The sequence below is a fragment of the Erpetoichthys calabaricus genome, chromosome 16 (assembly GCF_900747795.2).
Source record: "Erpetoichthys calabaricus chromosome 16, fErpCal1.3, whole genome shotgun sequence".
NCBI lineage: Eukaryota > Metazoa > Chordata > Cladistia > Polypteriformes > Polypteridae > Erpetoichthys > Erpetoichthys calabaricus.
The window spans coordinates 62,766,101-62,783,134 of record NC_041409.2 but is presented as its reverse complement, the minus strand read 5'-3'; the positions used below and the strand labels follow the sequence as shown (position 1 = coordinate 62,783,134).

Sequence of the window (17,034 nt, the reverse complement as noted above, 5' to 3'; positions counted from 1 at the left end):
CACACATATGCAGCATACAGCATATGTACACGCTAGGGCCGAGTTAGCAATGCCTGTCCACATAACCTGCAAGTCTTTGAACTGTGGGAAGACACCAGAACAACTAGAGGAAACCCACATGGACACGGGGAGAACATGTAAACTCCATTCAGGGAGGACTCAGGATGTGAACCCCTGCCTCCTTGTTGTGAGGGAGAGATACTACCATTGCACCACCCTTGGTTAATACTAACACCATAATATTACCTGTGATAATAAGGGTCACAGTAATCAGATAGATAGTTACTGACATCCCATTCTATTTACCATCACAAAGTTACTTCAGCACCTTCTTTGGAATCCAATGGAGGTCAATTTACTTGATTGGACAGGACTTGGAAAGGCACACACATAGATGGTCCCACAGATGACAATGTGAATTAAAGCAAAACCAAGCCATGAGTTGAAGGAATTCACTGCAGAGCTTAAAGACAGGATTAATGTCGATCTGGGGAAGGCTACAAAAAAGTCCTACAGCACTGATGGTTCCCAAGAGCACAGTGACCTTCATAAGTCTTAAATGAAAGAAGATTTGAACAACCATGAATCTTTCTAGAGCTGATCAACTGGCCAAAGTAAGCAATCATGGGAGAAGGGCCATGTAAGAGAGATGACCAAGAACCCCATGGCTGAGCTCCAGAGAACTTCTGTTAAGATGGGAAACCCTCATTGCATCACTCCACTGATCTGGGTTTTATGGCAGAATGGCCAGACAGAAGTTTCTTCTCAGTAAAATGAACATGGAAGTCTGTTTGGAGCAAAAAGACACTTAAAGGACTCTCAGAATATGAGAAACAAGAGTCTCTGATTTGATGAAACCAAGACGAGCAGCATGTTTGGAGAAAACCAGGCACAGCTCGTCACCTGCGTCATTCCATTCCAACAGTAAAGCATGGTGGTGGCAGCATCATGCATTGAGGTTGGGACTGGAAGACTAGAAAGGGTTAAGGGAAAGCTGAACTCTTAATGAAAACACTCTGGACCTCAGACTGGACTAACGGTTCATCTTCCAACAGGACAATGACACAAAGTAAATACTGTACAACACAAGAGTGACTTTCAGACAACTGTTGGAATGTCCTTAAGTTGTCCAGCCAGAGCTGCAGACTTGAACCCAATCGAAACCTGAAATGCAGGGCCATCTTAACAGAATCATAAGCCCCTGGGCAAAGTAGTGCGCTGGGGCCCCCATTATGATAGTAAAATAGAAAATACTGTACATAGACACTGAAGCATTGTAGACCCCTATGCTCCATTGTGCCCATACGTTAAGACGGCCCTGCTGAAAAAGAGAAATGGTCTTCATCCAACCTGACAGTGCTTCAGGGATCTGCAAAATGGAACAGCAGAAAATCCCAAAGTCACACGCGTCAGACCCAGGAAGACCCCAGGGGCTTCAACGACGGACTGGGTTAAGGATCTGAACACGTGTGTCAATGTGATATCTCAGTCATTTAATTCTTATTAATTTTACAACAATTTCTAAAATACTGCTGTCGTTTTGGGATATTCAGTGTTGCTTGATGAGGGGAAAATGAATTTAACCCATCTTTGTGCAAGGCTGCAACATACTAAAATGTGAAAAACAGATGGGACCCAAATATCTTCTGGATCAACAGTGTAAGCCGTTGCCGTTTAAACGCTAATCCTATTACGAAGGTGTAAACAGAATGCGTTTTTCTATCTGTCTTGTACAATAAGAACGAGAGTTTAGCACTGTGCAGGGATCGTTTCCGTCTTGCGTGGAATGGACCCCAGGATAGACACGAGTTTCCCGCGACCCGGAACTGGATAATGGGGGTTCAAAATGTATGCATGAATGTAATATAAATGGGAAATGTCTTAACTGTGTTTTGCATTCTTCAGAAGTGAAATATTAATATTTAGGTAAAGAATCGTGCTTTCCATTTCGCACTATTCCTCCCAGTCGCGCAGGATACGCACAGGCTTCCTTGAAGGAGACCTACGAGACGCTCAAAGGTCGGCAGTTAAAGCGTGTGCCTTATCGGAATGACTTCGTCTAACACGGACAATATATTCCAACTGTCCTAAATATTACGTATACATAAATGAAATATTTCAGACAACAGTATATTCACGTGAAGCGCGAATCAGGCTGACATCAGGGTTATTTTGAGCTGCACGAGCAGGCGGTAATAAAATAAGGGAGCCAATGGTGGGGGAAGGGGTGGCTTAATCCTTGCCAATGTTGCTCGGTGCAGTCTTCGTTTCATTCCACTGTATCTGAATATATGCCTTTTTATACTGGCCTCAAGGTTTGTTGTTTTTGTTTCGAGTAAATATTATAATCTCATCCAAGTCGATTTAACGAGCCTGGTGCTGAAGGACAGCTCCGTGTCTTCCACCCGGCCTCTGCGGAGGAATGAATGAATGAATGAGCGAGCGGCGCTACGCAGCCTGCGACAAGTCGATCTCCAGCCCCTCGGAGCAGTCGGGCGGCGTGGTTCAGTCTTTTTAACCGAACAAAGGTACCTGGAAGGCAGTATTTTGGGCGCTAATCTTGTTCTTGAGATTAAAAAGCGTATGGGTATGCACGGAGAGGTTTTATCATATACGATAAGATGAAAAATCTTCAATCCAAATAAGCCTCTCTTAACGTTCATAGTGGAAAATCGGGCCCTTTTAAATACATTACGATAGGAATGGGAGAGCAGTTAAGTGAGATAATTCTGGCATATTAGTAAATCCGTTGCTGTATTTATTTTAGATTAATTCGTTTTTCTTTGCAATCAGACTTGCTTTGTATAGTTCCTTAAAATGTGACACATAATGCGGTTTTGTTATGTTCAAGCAAACATTTTTCCAAGAGCATGTTGGGCTATAAAATGTTTAGAGGATTATGTCACTAAGATTATAATGTCTTATTTTGCCTAGGTAGTGAAACTTTGAACGCTTAAAATATATTCTGTAATCTTTCAAATTATAACAAAATAGCCTGCTATATTCAGGGATAGTCTACAACTGATATAAGACAATGCTAATGAGTAGAACTGATAGGTTTAACTTCTAGCTGAATTATTTTACTGTAAACAGGTTCAACATGTTTATTACTTTTGTAATTCATTGGATTGCTTTGTGATTTTTTTACATTAGCTTCTGAAAACTATTTGATTTCTGCTTGCCATAATTATGCAGCTGGTTTCACACACCATTTGTGATGCTTTCTTTTGTCTCTCTGCTTTTCTGTTTTGTTTCCATTATGTGAAGTTATGCAGTTTAACATGCTCAGATTAAGACTCCTCAACTCCATTGCCCCTGCTTATTTCTTCACTGCCACTGTGGTTACCATCATCCTGCATTTCTGCTTCTTCATTCCTACCATTTTCGACAGGAGCCCTGCCACCTTGCTCCACATCATCCTTTTCCTCTTCTTGGTGGTCAATGCCCTTGGGAACTACACAATGACCATCTGCTACCCAGCTGAGAGTGCACAGGGTGTGGTGACACCTGTGTGTGCACCAGATTGCCCCGACAGAGTAGACGCTCACTACCTCTTCAACGGACGACACTTCTGCAAACTTTGTAAGAAAGTTATCCTAAGGCGGGATCACCACTGCTTCTTCACAGGGAATTGTATTGGAAATCGAAACATGCGCTACTTCATCATGTTCTGCATCTACACCTCTGGGACGTGCCTGTATTCACTGGTGCTTGGGGTGGCCTACCTGACTGTGGAGTACTCCCTGTCCTTTGAGAACCCTCTCACCTTCCTCACACTTCTTCCACTCTCCATTGGCTACTTCTTTTTAGGTAGGTTTCTCAATTTGCTTTTTTTTCTTTCTAAATACTGTTCAAATCTGCAAGAAAACTCTAAAATAGTAAGTTTGTTGTCGTTCATTTTAAAGGATAAGTTTCAGGTCAAAATTATTTCTTCATTACAGTGGTATTAATTTTCCACATAAAACTGTTCTAAAGTGAAGCTTTTTTAACACAAATTTTATAAATACCTTGTCCCTGTAGCTTACAATGGGACTGAAGGGTACCAGGGTCCATAGATGAATGAAATAGCCTAAAACTTACCTAATATGTATACTTTTAGGCAGCAGAGGTTTCGATTTAAGAAAATATGTCTTGTGTGTTTATGAGGCATAATGAAAGTTAATTAGAAATAATTATTTTATCACAGATTCTTGGAACTAATTTTCTTTTATATAAATTTTTTGTTCACTTGTCTGCTCACAGGGGGTATATTTAGACTTAAACAAGAAGGTTGATCATCACGAAAGCCAAACACATGTCTGGAGCTGCTTAGAGCAATTTTGTCTTTCAAGAAAATAGTTAAAAAATGTGCATATTCAGGGTGTAAACAAAAACTTAAAAAACAAAGCATTTACAGTTTTCATCGACTTCCTTGTGGTAACAACAATACGTTGAAGTTATGGCTTGTAATGCTAAGGATCGATGTGAACACTTGAAAAAGAAGACTTGCTGAAAGCAGACCTTCACGTGTGTAGCACTCTTTTCTCCATAGACAACTACTTGCAGCTGAAGAGGAAAACAAAAGCTGTTCCTGATTACTGATTATTGACTCTATTAGCAGTTTCAAACAGATTTAAGATGAGTCATTTTACTTCAACTGAAAGTGAAGGGAGCTGAAATGTAGAGCTACAGTGAAAATGCCGTTTACTAGCAGATTGAACACTGTGTAGATGAGTAGCTGTTATATAGGGTGGCAAGGTAGAACAATCATTACTGGTGCTGCTTAACACATCATGGGTTTGAATCATGGGCCTGATTGTTGACCGTGTGGAGTTTACATGTTCTCTCCAACACATATACAAAGCCATAAAGATGAGTTGAAATGGTGATTCCAGGTTAGTGTGAATGGGATCGTGCATGAGTATGTTGGGTGTGTGTCAGCTTCTTACTTTTCACAAAGTGCCACAGAAGGAGGGACAGTTTCTTTTAAAATAACCAAATCACACAAATTGTGTGTTTACTATTTTTATTCCTTTCAAACGTGATGTGAATACACTGTTTTACAATTCAGTAGTCCCCATGTATCCACAGGTGATACGTTCCAAGATCTACTGCGGATCCACAAAACCACAGATAGCAGCAAACCCTATTTATTTGTTATTTTTTGTTTATGTATGTACATATGATAAAGTTTAATTGATAAATTACACACAGTAATACATTACCAAAATGAAATAATATTCAAATACTTTGTACAGTATTATATTCCGTCTCTCAAATTAATGGTGAAAATGATGCCAGATAAAGAAGCACATCCTCCTGCACGTTGCTGGAATGCGCGGAGTTTTCTCCACGGGTTTTGCTTGGAATACGGCAATGTGGACGCGACACTGTGTATCAAAATACACGGGTTCTACTGTATTTGTGCAGTCTGAAAATGCAGATTAATATCTGATAACACTCTTCCCTTTATTGAAAAATGGACATATTTGGTAAGTTTAAGACTTTTATTCATGTTTGGACCCTGGTACCCTTTAGCCCTATTATAAACTGCAAGGACAGATGGTATTTTTAAAATGTACAAAACGTCTGTCATTATTTGGATGAAACTTTGGCCTTGGCTCCATAAATTATTTTTTCTATCACTTTTCATTTTATGTCTCTCCTTTTCAATTAAGACTGGCATCAAAAGGCCTAACCTCTAATTGTGTTTCATTCTCATGTGCTGCTGTTAATGCACTGCAGTCACCCGAGGCAAACAAAAGCAAGGAGAACAACCTCAGTCTTCCACTGACACACTGACTTGCTCCTCCTTTCAAGTTTCAAGATTCTGGCATTGGCTTTTGGATTTGTTTATCTGGGTTAGACTACTGATTTGACTCTTTTTAGGTTTTTGAAAATTGTTCTTCATCTTTTGGTTAGTTTTTGTTTTGTAGTGTTGCTACTACTCTGGGGTCTTGGTCTTTGGTGCTTTGCTTATTTAATTCAAATGTGGTGCTCTTTCCCATCTCTTCAGTGGTTGGTTTGTTTTTTTCATTTTGTGTATTTATTCACTAGATTTTGGATGTTTATTTCAAATGTATTAGTTTATTATTTTTGTTCTTTCTTTGGTGTGGGGAGTAGGGTAGGATTATTTCCTTTTTACATTGTTATCCAATCTGAAGTTCTACTTTCTTTTTTCTATGGGTTTTTTTACATCTTTTTCCATTGTACAGCATTGACTTCTGTCATAAATTTTGTTATTTCAGTTCTGCATGAAAACATGAGGTAAAATGTTTTTCTCAGCCATCACTATAAACTACATTGGGTAACTAAAATATGAAAAAATATATTTTTTGGGTGGAGTATTCCTTGAGTAAGTTTTAGCTTATTTATTTATCATTTCATGTGTGATTATTTGAGGGTGTGAGGTTTCTAGGATGGGATTGTGATGTTTTTGTCTATCTTTGTGGGTAGTCTCTTTTCCTCAAGTGTTTATTCTTTTTCTTCTTTCAGCTGCTCCTGTTAGGGTTGCCACAGCGGATCATCCTCTTCCATATCTTTCTGTCCTCTGCATCTTGCTATGTTACACCCATCACCTGCATGTCCTCTCTCACCACATCCATAAACCTTCCCTTAGGCCTTCCTCTTTTCCTCTTCCCTGGCAGCTCTATCCTTAGCATCCTTCTCCCAATATACCCAGCATCTCTCCTCTGCACATGTCCAAACCAACGCAATCTCGCCTCTCTGACTTTGTCTCCCAACCGTCCAACTTGAGCTGACCCTCTAATGTCCTCATTTCTAATCCTATCCATCCTCGTCACACCCAGTGCAAATCTTAGCATCTTTAACTCTGCTACCTCCAGCTCTGTCTCCTGCTTTCTGGTCAGGGCCACCGTCTCCAGCCCATATAACATAACTGGTCTCACTACCGTCCTGTAGACCTTCCCTTTCAGTCTTGCTGATACCCGTCTGTCACAAATCACTCCTGACTCTCTTCTCCACCCAGTCCACCCTGCCTGCACTCTCTTTTTCACCTCTCTTCCACAATCCCCATTACTCTGTACCGTTGATCCCAAGTATTTAAACTCATCCACCTTTGCCAACTCTACTCCCTGCATCCTTACCATTCCACTGACCTCCCTCTCATTTACACACATGTATTCTGTCTTGTTCCTACTGGCCTTAATTCCTCTCCTCTCTATAGCATATCTCCACCTCTCCAGGATCTCCTCAACCTGCTCCCTACTCTCGCTACAGATCACAATGTCATCAGCAAACATCATAGTCCATGCAGACTCCTGTCTAATCTCGTCTGTTAACCTGTCCATCACCATTGCAAATAAGAAAGGGCTCAGAGCCGATCCCTGATGTAATCCCACCTCCAACTTGAATGCATTCGTCACTCATACCGCAGACCTCACCACTGTCTCACTTCCCTCGTACATATCCTGTACAACTCTTACGTACTTCTCTGCCACTCCCGACTTCCTCATACAATACCACAGCTCCTCTCGAGGCAACCTGTCATATGCTTTCTCCAGGTCCACAAAGACACAATGCAACTCATTCTGGCCTTCTCTATACTTTTCCATCAACATCCTCAGAGCAAACATTGCATCTGTGGTGCTCTTTCTTGGCATGAAACCATACTGCTGCTCACTAATCATCACCTCACTTCTTAACCTAGCTTCCACTACTTGTTCCCATAACTTCATGCTGTGGCTCATCAGTTTTTATTCCCCTGTAGTTACTACAGTCCTGCAGATCCCCCTTATTCTTAAATATCGGCACCAATACACTCCTCAGGCATCCTCTCCTTTCCAAGATTCCATTAAACAATCTGGTTAAAAACTCCACTGCCATCTCTCCTAAACACCTCCATACTTCCATAGGTATGTCATCTGGACCAATGGCCTTTCCATTTTCCTCCTTGCTAATCCGTTGCACTTCCTGATTCACTATCTCCACATCATCCAACCTCTTCTCTCTCTCATTCTCTTCATTCATCAGCCTCTCAAAGTACTCTTTCCATCTGCTCAACATGCTCTCCTCGCTTATGAGTACGTTTCCATCTTTATCCTTTATTATCTTAACCTGCTGCACATCTTTCCCAGCTCGGTCCCTCTGTCTAGCCATTCGGTACAGGTCCTTTTCTCCCTCCTTAGTGTCCAACTCTCATTACTGTACTAAAATAGATTTCTAGTAGTTATGCCAGTTAAAGTCAAACATGAATCTCATTTCATTAAAAACAAGTCAGGAACCTAAAAATATGAATGAAGAATTTGTTTGTGCATCAGTTCAATAAGTCATAGGCAGGCATCAAATAAGCACTCCTCTCGGAGAGAACCCTTAAATATACAAAATCATGGGCTCAGTGTACCAATCAACAAGAGATTAGAAAATTTCACATATTGGAAGCCTGGTCCGAACCACAAGAGCAGGATTAGATTTGGGAGGGATGGAACACAAGAACGTACAGTAGTGACTCTGGGGTTGAGCTAATTTGTAAGAGGTCCCGCTTGTCTGATGATTTTTGTGATGACATATGGGAGTTTGTTGAGAAATAAAAGAAAGTCAGGAATTAAATGTCTGATAAGGCTTTTTAAGTACTTAACAAAATCTCACAAGTCCACTCTTAAAAATAATGGTTCTTTATTGGCATTTTATAGTTCTTTACTGGGTTGTCATTTTTTCGTTCTGGGAATGGTTCTTTGCATATGAATTTGGATCTTTGTACTTTGAAATACTTCCTAATATGTGGAAAAAAACAAATCTTTAATGTATGGTAGGCTGCCTAGCAGGACACTAACATATTAAGAAAAATTGGACTTAGCTTGTGCCATTGTAGGCAGCAAGAGTCATTTTAAAATCAGGAGTCCATTTGGACTTCACAAGTCAGTTATTGTCTATTCATGATTATTCACTGTATGGAGCCTGTAACAGATCTCAATAAATAAAAACTCTTTCTGGAACCTTCATGTGCATGGGTCTTTTGGGAACCAAAAATGGTTCCCCTGCAGCATCACTCTGAAGAACCACTCTGGCACCTTTATTTTTAAGAGTGTATTTCAAAATATTTAACAGAATTTGGCAGTGCCAATTATTAACTGCCTTTAACTTGGATGGATCTAAAATCAATCATCATTAAAAATTCTGCAACCTTTTTCAAATCAAAGAACAGAAATGATGAGTTGAGAAATTTGTGTTTTTCGTGTTTGGCATTAAAAGTACACTCTTAAAAATTAAAGTGTCAAACAGGTTCTACAGAGCAATGCCATAGAGCAGTGGTCCCCAACCTTTATGACAGCAAGGACCACTTTATTAGATGCAAATGTTTCCACGGACCGGTCGGGAGGGTTGGTTGGGGGGGGCAGTTTTATACACAATTTACATAACATTTCTATTATTATTAAAGTTATTAAGCAGTTCGCATACGTTTGCAATCTGAGATTTTTCTTCTTTTTTTGCATATAACAAAGACATATGTTTTACATTTGCCAATCCAACAGATTGCACATCACAAACATTAACACTGCTATCTTTTTTTCGTGTCTGCCATTTCTATAGGTGGGTGACAATGAGTTAAATTCCAATGGATGTTTTTCAAATGTTGACAAGCAATAAGCAAAAGAAATCACTGAAAACCACAGACAACAAAAACAGCAAAAAAAAAAAAAACAGTACGAGGAAAGTTCGAAGAAAGAGATTTTTTTTACAATGTTTCTGTTTGGGGATCGTTGTGCAAACGTGCACATCTGAGCTGTGACCACAGATCTAACTGCTCTGTGGATGATTCGTTCAAGCATTTCAAAGTCACTTCGTTGTAATGAAAGCATCTGTTGAATGTACTTCGTAGTAACGTGATTTCTATAGACTCGTGTCATATGGGGAAACTGTTGGGACCATAAAAATACTTTGTTGTAATACTCTGTCACCTCGGTCTCTCTCCTCTCTCTGCACCGCTGCAAAGCCCTGCCCGCCAAGCGTTCTGAAAAGACTGAGTGAGTCGCCGTTGCCGGCAGTTCTCTCACGGCCTGGCTGTCAGACGGCTGCGGACCGGTAGTAGGCCACGGACCGGGGGTTGGGGACCCCTGCCATAGAGGAACCATTTTTGTTTTAAAAAATCCAAATGAAGGATCCAGAAGGAACCTTTATTTATTTAGATTCATAACTTAGCCATGAATAGATGATACACAGTAACACAAGCTAAGTCAGGTTTTCTTGATCTGCTAGTACCATCCTAGGTATATCTGCTATACATTATGTTTTATCCACTTTCAACCTTTACAAATCACAAAGACTCAATTTCATATGCAAAGAATTTTTTCTAGAATACAATGGTTCTTTATCAAGCAGTGATTCTATGAGGAACCACATAACCCAGTAAAGTGCTATTGTAGAACCAGGGTTTTTAAGAGTGTAGCCCTGTTCCCTCACATCTCTAGGTTTAAATTTGGGCTAGGCCACTTTCAACATGGAGTTGGAATGTTGTTCCATTGTGTGGACTTTTTTCCAGCTACTCTTCCCACATGCTAAAAACATTTTGCTGGGTTATCTGGCAACTCAAAATTGACCCCATGGGATTGAAGGTGGGATGTACAATCAGCTCACAGAGGTAAGCAGAAGTGGTAGTGACATGCCGACAGATTAATTGTCCACTTATTGAGTTAAAACTGCAAAGGTGTGGAAGTCGCCAAGCACTTGATGTTTGGATGTGACTATGAGAAAAAAGGTGAGGATTAAGGCCCCAAAAATCTTGTTATGTAGGATACAAATCAACAAAGAAAAAGTTCTGTTCAGAAAGTTCCAAACCCTACTGATAAAATAGGAAAGAAACCAGTAGTGGGTAGCAGTAAACATTATTATAAGCGTAATATGGGAGTCAAGGAGAGAGTGAACTGTCCATGAAAACGTTACCATGTCTAAGTGTTTTACAGATTTCAGAGAAATGCATGAAAGAACACAAGTACGACATGCAGAGGCAGATAAGTATTAATATGTCCATTTTTAGAAAGTTGTTTTATGTTTTTTTTTAAATGCAATACATTTCTCATGTTCATATACACAAAGGAATGAAGAAAATGAAAAGAACAATTCAGAATAGATTTTAGATGTATACGGTTTTAAATCAACCGTGAAATGCAGTAGAATTAGCACAAATGGTAAAATAGTGACACAGGTTTGATGTGTGAAAAAGTATGAAAAAGACATAACAGAGGAAACCTGTCAATGTAGCTCAATTGATACATGTTTCTGCAGTGTCACAGCTCAAACATAGATTATCACAAACGAGTCTTGAGGTTAGACGCTGCCATAATCAAAGGTCTCGCTCCACATTTTGAAATAGTCAATTCGCTACTTTGTCTGAAACTGCTTCACATCCTGAGCTCATCAGTTCTGACTCATCCTTTTTTGTCCTTGGGTTTCTGTCTACAGACATGGCAATGATGATCCCACTCAAAGCATCTTTAAGCACTTATGAGCTAACAAATTCACAGAATTTCAGTAATATAAACATTCAGAAGTCAGCATTCATTTTTATTTGATTTTACAGACTGAGGACAGATATCGAAAGACATCCATGTCAGATTTGAATTGCTTGCAACATTTATTGGAACAGTTAAACAAACAAAAAAACATTGGGTTTGAGCTAAAACTCCAAACTTGATGACCTAAATCAGTAGTCTTCATGTAGCCTTAGTAGGCTGTAGCAACACACAACACAAGGCAGCAGATGTGGATCATTCAACCCACTTTTATCATTGCAATGTTTCTGTTGCATTGTTCATAGATCCATGATTGGGGTGTGTGTGTGTGTGTGTGTGGTGAGGGGTGCTGTTGATGTGTGTCAGATGCCGAATTTGATCTGCCATAGATGGGTGGCACCACTGCATACAGAAATCCTTAAATCTACAATCAACACATTCTCTGCATGCCCCGTGTTCATGTCAGTCCCTCGCAAAAAGTCTCAAGCTGGACACGCAAATCAGTATTGACTGTGGTAGGCAACGATGAAGACAAACATGTCCTGATTAAGGCAAAGTGGGCACGTCATTAAATGCACAAAGCTTAAAGCTTGAAGTTCATAATGTTCGCATTTGTGTGTTCATTGCATATACTGTTCTGCACAGTGGCTGTCCCAGGTGAAAAAAAAACAAACCTTGAAGTGCTCCGCTTGACAAACACGTTTGTAGGCAGACATGACTTTTAAATACCTGACAGAAAACACAGGTCTGCAAAATTTAGCTCATAAAAATTGAAAAAAGTTATTCATTCATGAACACAAGAAAATTATAAACTTAGAATGTTTTCATCATGTCACATATAAGTACTAAAATAAAAGAAATGTAATTAAGATTGAACAACTTACACACTTTAACCAAATAATAATAATAATAATACATTTTATTTATATAGCGCCTTTTCCATGCTCAAGGCACTTACAGAATATAATAAAGAACGGCAGCGTATACAGTATATAGCATTGTACAAACCAGATAAATAAATAAAGAAGATTAAGGCAGTAAATTCTGAAAAAAACAGACACACACACACACACAGGTTACATGAGCATCTTGACAAAGAAGTAAACTGAGAGAAGGGTAATAAAGTCAAGTAGAGCTAAAAGCCTTCCTGAACAGATGAGTTTTGAGTTGTTTTTTAAAGGAATTCATGGAGTCAGCTGAGCTGATTAATTTTGGTAGGTCATTCCAGAGTCTGGGCGCTATACAGCTGAAGGCCTTGTCACCCATGGAGTGTAGATTAGTGTGGGGCACAACAAGATTGCCAGAATCAGAGGACCTTAGAGGGCGGGCAGGCACATAGTGATGGAGAAGGTCACTGATGTAGTTTGGCGTGAGGTTATTTAAGACTTTGTAGGTTATTAGTAGGATTTTATATTCGATTCTGTGAGACACAGGGAGACAGTGAAGATGGAGCAGGATGGGTGTGATGTGCTCACTGCTGCTGGTTCGAGTAAGGACTCTTGCAGCTGAGTTTTGAATAAGCTGGAGCTGTGATAGAAGATTAGAAGGGGCACCTGCTAGTAGGGAATTACAATAATCGATGCGGGATGTGATAAAAGCATGGACAAACTTCTCAGCATTAGAGAAGGAGAGGAAGGAGCGAACACGGGATATGTTACGGAGGTGAAAGTTTCTTAATGTGATTTATGTGGGCGGAATAAGTGAGGGAGGAATCAAAAATGACACCAAGATTTTTTATGGTCTGATGAGATCACCGCCAAGATAGACTGGGAAGGAACTCATTTTATTAAGTTGCAGTTTAGTCCCAATTTGCAGGAGTTCAGTTTTATTGCAATTTAATTTTAAAGCGTTCTGCTCCATCCAGGTTTTAATTTCACCAAGGCAGGTTGTGAGCTGAGAAAGCTCTGATGAAGTTCCACTTTTAACATTGAAGTAGAGTTGAGTATCATGTGCATAAAAATGATAACCCAGTCCATAGCTACGGATAATATGGCCAAGGTGAATACAGAATGTAAATACAGAAAAGCAGAGGACCAAGGACAGAGCCTTGAGGGACTCCTTGTGTGACTGGCGCTGAGCTGGATCTGCTGTTGCCAAGACTAACAAACTCCTGCCTATAAGTCAGATAGGACTTGAACCACTGGAGGGCAGTGCCAGAGATACCCAGCATGTTTACAATATCCTTCTAAATCCATTTACTATGAAAGTATATTTGGCCAATCTAATATTTTTAAATGTATTTGTAAAGAACGCAACAACAACACATGCTCATTGACTTACATTTAACTTCTACAGTTTTTGTTACTTCTCAGTTTCCTTGATCCAAAACTTGGTTTGGCAGTAGGTCTTTTTCTGGTGCGTCCTTAAGAATCACCCCAGCTGCTCCCCATCTAACTGACATAGTGATGTCCCTGCTACTGTCATTCCATGTCCTTGATATTCTGCTGGGATCTTTCACTCTGCACTTCACTGAGTGCTGCAAGATTTTCAGGAAAACAATTCCAAATATCAGTCCAAATGTTGGCAAAGCTGAGGATCTCCTGCAGGGCTTTCGATTTGTTGGTGCGTAAATTTTTAAAGTTGATGCTGCTGGTGAGAATTGACCAAAGGGTCTATTCTTGTTGCGTGATGAATCCTATTCTTTTGTATTGGGTCAATTTGATCATGTGACTCTTTTATTAATGCACTCTTATTGTTTGTTTTGGGCTCTGAGTTGTGACGGGATAACGTCCCATAGTAGTGAAACAGGACAATCTTTAAAAATCAATAAACAAAAAGGTATTGCTAGCTAAGCGGAGGCAAGGTACACTCCAAAACACAGAGGTAGATGACATGCTTCCCCCACCCCTCGGCCCACAGCTTGTCTCGGATTAGCGCAAATATATCGCTCCTGCAAGTGAACTATGATTCTTAGCACGATGAGAGAAGTCGCAAAATCAAGCAGATTGTTCAAGCAAATTCTAGAAAAAAACCCGATCTAAATCCGTTAAGTAGTTCTCTCGTGACAGACAGACAGACTTTGGATTTTATTTATATATAGAGATGGAAACCTGTATTGCTTCAAATCGGACATATTTAGTAAGTTTTAAGGCCTTTTCCTTCACGTATAGACAGGATAGGGGGTTTGGTTTCAAGGATCTCCACTGTATGCCCCAAAAAACGGAACACAGTTTTATGTGGTATATTAATACAGACCATGATTGTAAAGAAATAACTTAAACTTGACAAATGATGAACTTACTCTTTAAGAAGATTGACTTAAAGCACCCATTCTCTTCTTTTCTTTTTCCAGGAGCCATCCCAGGCCTGCAGTTCTTCCTGGTCCTCATGCTCTATGTATGGCTGGGGATAGGACTGACCTGTGCTGGGTTTTGTTGTCAGCAGATCCTGTTGGTGGCGCGGGGTCAGACATGGTGCCAGATGAGAAAAGGCCAAGTGGTCCAAACCCGGAACAGCTGGAGGAGTAATCTGAGTGATGTATTTGGGAGGCGCTGGTTGCTTGGCTTTGTTGTTCCTTTGCAAACAGCCGAGTTGACACAGGATGAAACTGCTGACAAAAGAGACTAACTGGAAAACAAACTGGTTCTGTCTTAAAGCAGTCAGTACCAGAGCATTGATTGCCAATACTTTTCCCCAACAAGAATTAAAAAAAAATATATTACTGTAAATAAGACGACCGTAGTGAACATAAGACGTATGACACTGTGAGGGAATCCAGTTCTGACTGGGTGTCCTGAGGGATACTGGTGGAAATACTGGTCCCATATGCCCATTTACATGAAACACTTTTACAGGTAAGGGGTAACTTGGAAGAAATTTGCAGTGCCACATTGCCAAAATATGGGAAATTGAGGGAGAGCGTAAATGATCATTTAAGGTATCCGTTTCTCCAAATAGCATACAAATATAAAAATGTGGTGGAGAAGCAAACTAAACATAAAAAAAAAAAAACTGCACAAGCACATCTTACAATGTCCTGTCCTCCATTAGCCAGGAGCTGACCCGCATCTTACTGGATGAATGTGTATCAGCTCATAGGCTACAGTACTGGTTTATACTCACAAACCCAGTTATTTAGACCAAGCAAATTTAGACTTTCCTTTTCAAGTTAACAGTATGTCTTTGGGCTGTGAGAGGAGGAACAAGGGTAGAGCAACTTGCACATTTTGACAGACAAAACAAACACACTCTGGAAAGAAATCATGTCAAAGGTGACCTCTCAAGCACAGGTTATCTTCAGAACTTCTCGAAGTAGAAGGTGCTATGGCACAGTGGCTAGCAAACATTGAAGATACTCCTTACTCGTGGAGTCACCTCTGACCTCATATTTCATCACCTTTTTACCTATTATAGGCCCCCGGACAAAGCAGTGCACTGGGACCCCTACCTACACAACCACTCAGCGAGTCACAACATACATAGATTAGCATGGGGGCCAACTGCCCAGCGTGCCCATGCGTTAAGACGGCCCTGTTTTTACCCCTTCGTCTTATCAAGTGAGTTGGATGAAGGTGTACTGCAGAGCAGTGCCACTTTACAGAACTTGGTCTAAAGTTTCACAACCACTTGATGTATCTTCGTTGTTGAATTTGAACTCGGGTTTTCTGTGAATTTGGGGTATCTCCTATAGTCCAAAGGCATACCATTAGATTGATCATGAAAGTTAAATTGTCCACGTGTAAGTGAGAATGGGGGAGCACAGGAGTGTGCCTTCTGATGGACTGGCATCTTTGTCCAGTGTTGGATCCTGCTGGGCTTGAACCTGTAATGGAACAAAAGCATGTTCAGTGAACAGATGGAAATGAAAACTGTGTGCATTGTTAGAGAAATACCACATTTCTCTTGGTTTTCTCAGGGTCTTGCACGTATTTCTAAAGAATTTAAGTGAAACTACTGCTTCCTTGAAAATTAATTTCTGGGGATATTATTCCTTGGACACTCGGCTGACAAAGGGCTAAACATGTGTTAATATTACAAGACCGAAAAACTGAACATTTTCCTTAGGCGATTTATATCCTCACATTTATTTTAATCCATTCTGCTGTGCTACAGGGCCTGAAGGCCTAAGACAGCTTGTGTTCAAAATGTTTCAATGGACAATAAAGAAATGTAAATCACTAGGCCGACGCAGGATACAGCAATAACGAAAAGAAACAGAAGTAAAAAAAGAAACACCCAGAAACAGGCTACATAGGCGTTTGCTTTAACTTTAGGGCGAGAATGTTTCTATATTAGTGCTGAGTACAGATGGTGTGGAAGGCAGCCTATTGACTCTCATATCAGAAGCCATCAACAGCAAGATTTTGTTTCATTTGTATTCCGAATTTTTTTAAGTCAAAGTAGTAAATGCTTGTTTGTTAAAACATGCATAGCACACATTTATGAAACAAGTTGTATTAACTGTTTTTTGCAGAATTGTGCATTTGACTGACAATTCAACAGGACCATCACCTGAATAAACTGAAAAAATAAACTGAAAAAACAAAACTACATTCTAAATGTTTCTAATGGATTGTATTTTTGTAGGTGTTGTCATTTGCTTTAGCTCTTGATACTGGAATAAACTTGTAAAATGTTGCAATTGGAA

General features: G+C 40.0%; 1 protein-coding gene across 2 annotated transcripts; it reads left to right on the top strand.

The window, feature by feature from the left end:
- The first annotated feature begins 1,540 nt into the window (after positions 1 to 1,540).
- On the top strand, positions 1,541 to 17,034 carry zdhhc22 (zinc finger DHHC-type palmitoyltransferase 22). Of its 2 annotated transcripts, none has more exons than XM_051920113.1 (3): positions 1,541 to 1,659; positions 3,268 to 3,810; positions 14,740 to 17,034. In XM_051920113.1, the coding sequence occupies exons 1-3, from the start codon at positions 1,629 to 1,631 to the stop codon at positions 15,012 to 15,014; spliced, it is 849 nt and encodes a 282-aa protein (XP_051776073.1). In that variant the 5' UTR covers positions 1,541 to 1,628; the 3' UTR covers positions 15,015 to 17,034. The 2 variants fall into 2 exon arrangements, with proteins under 2 accessions (XP_051776073.1, XP_028677503.1); XM_028821670.2 differs by lacking the exon at positions 1,541 to 1,659 and adding an exon at positions 2,075 to 2,528.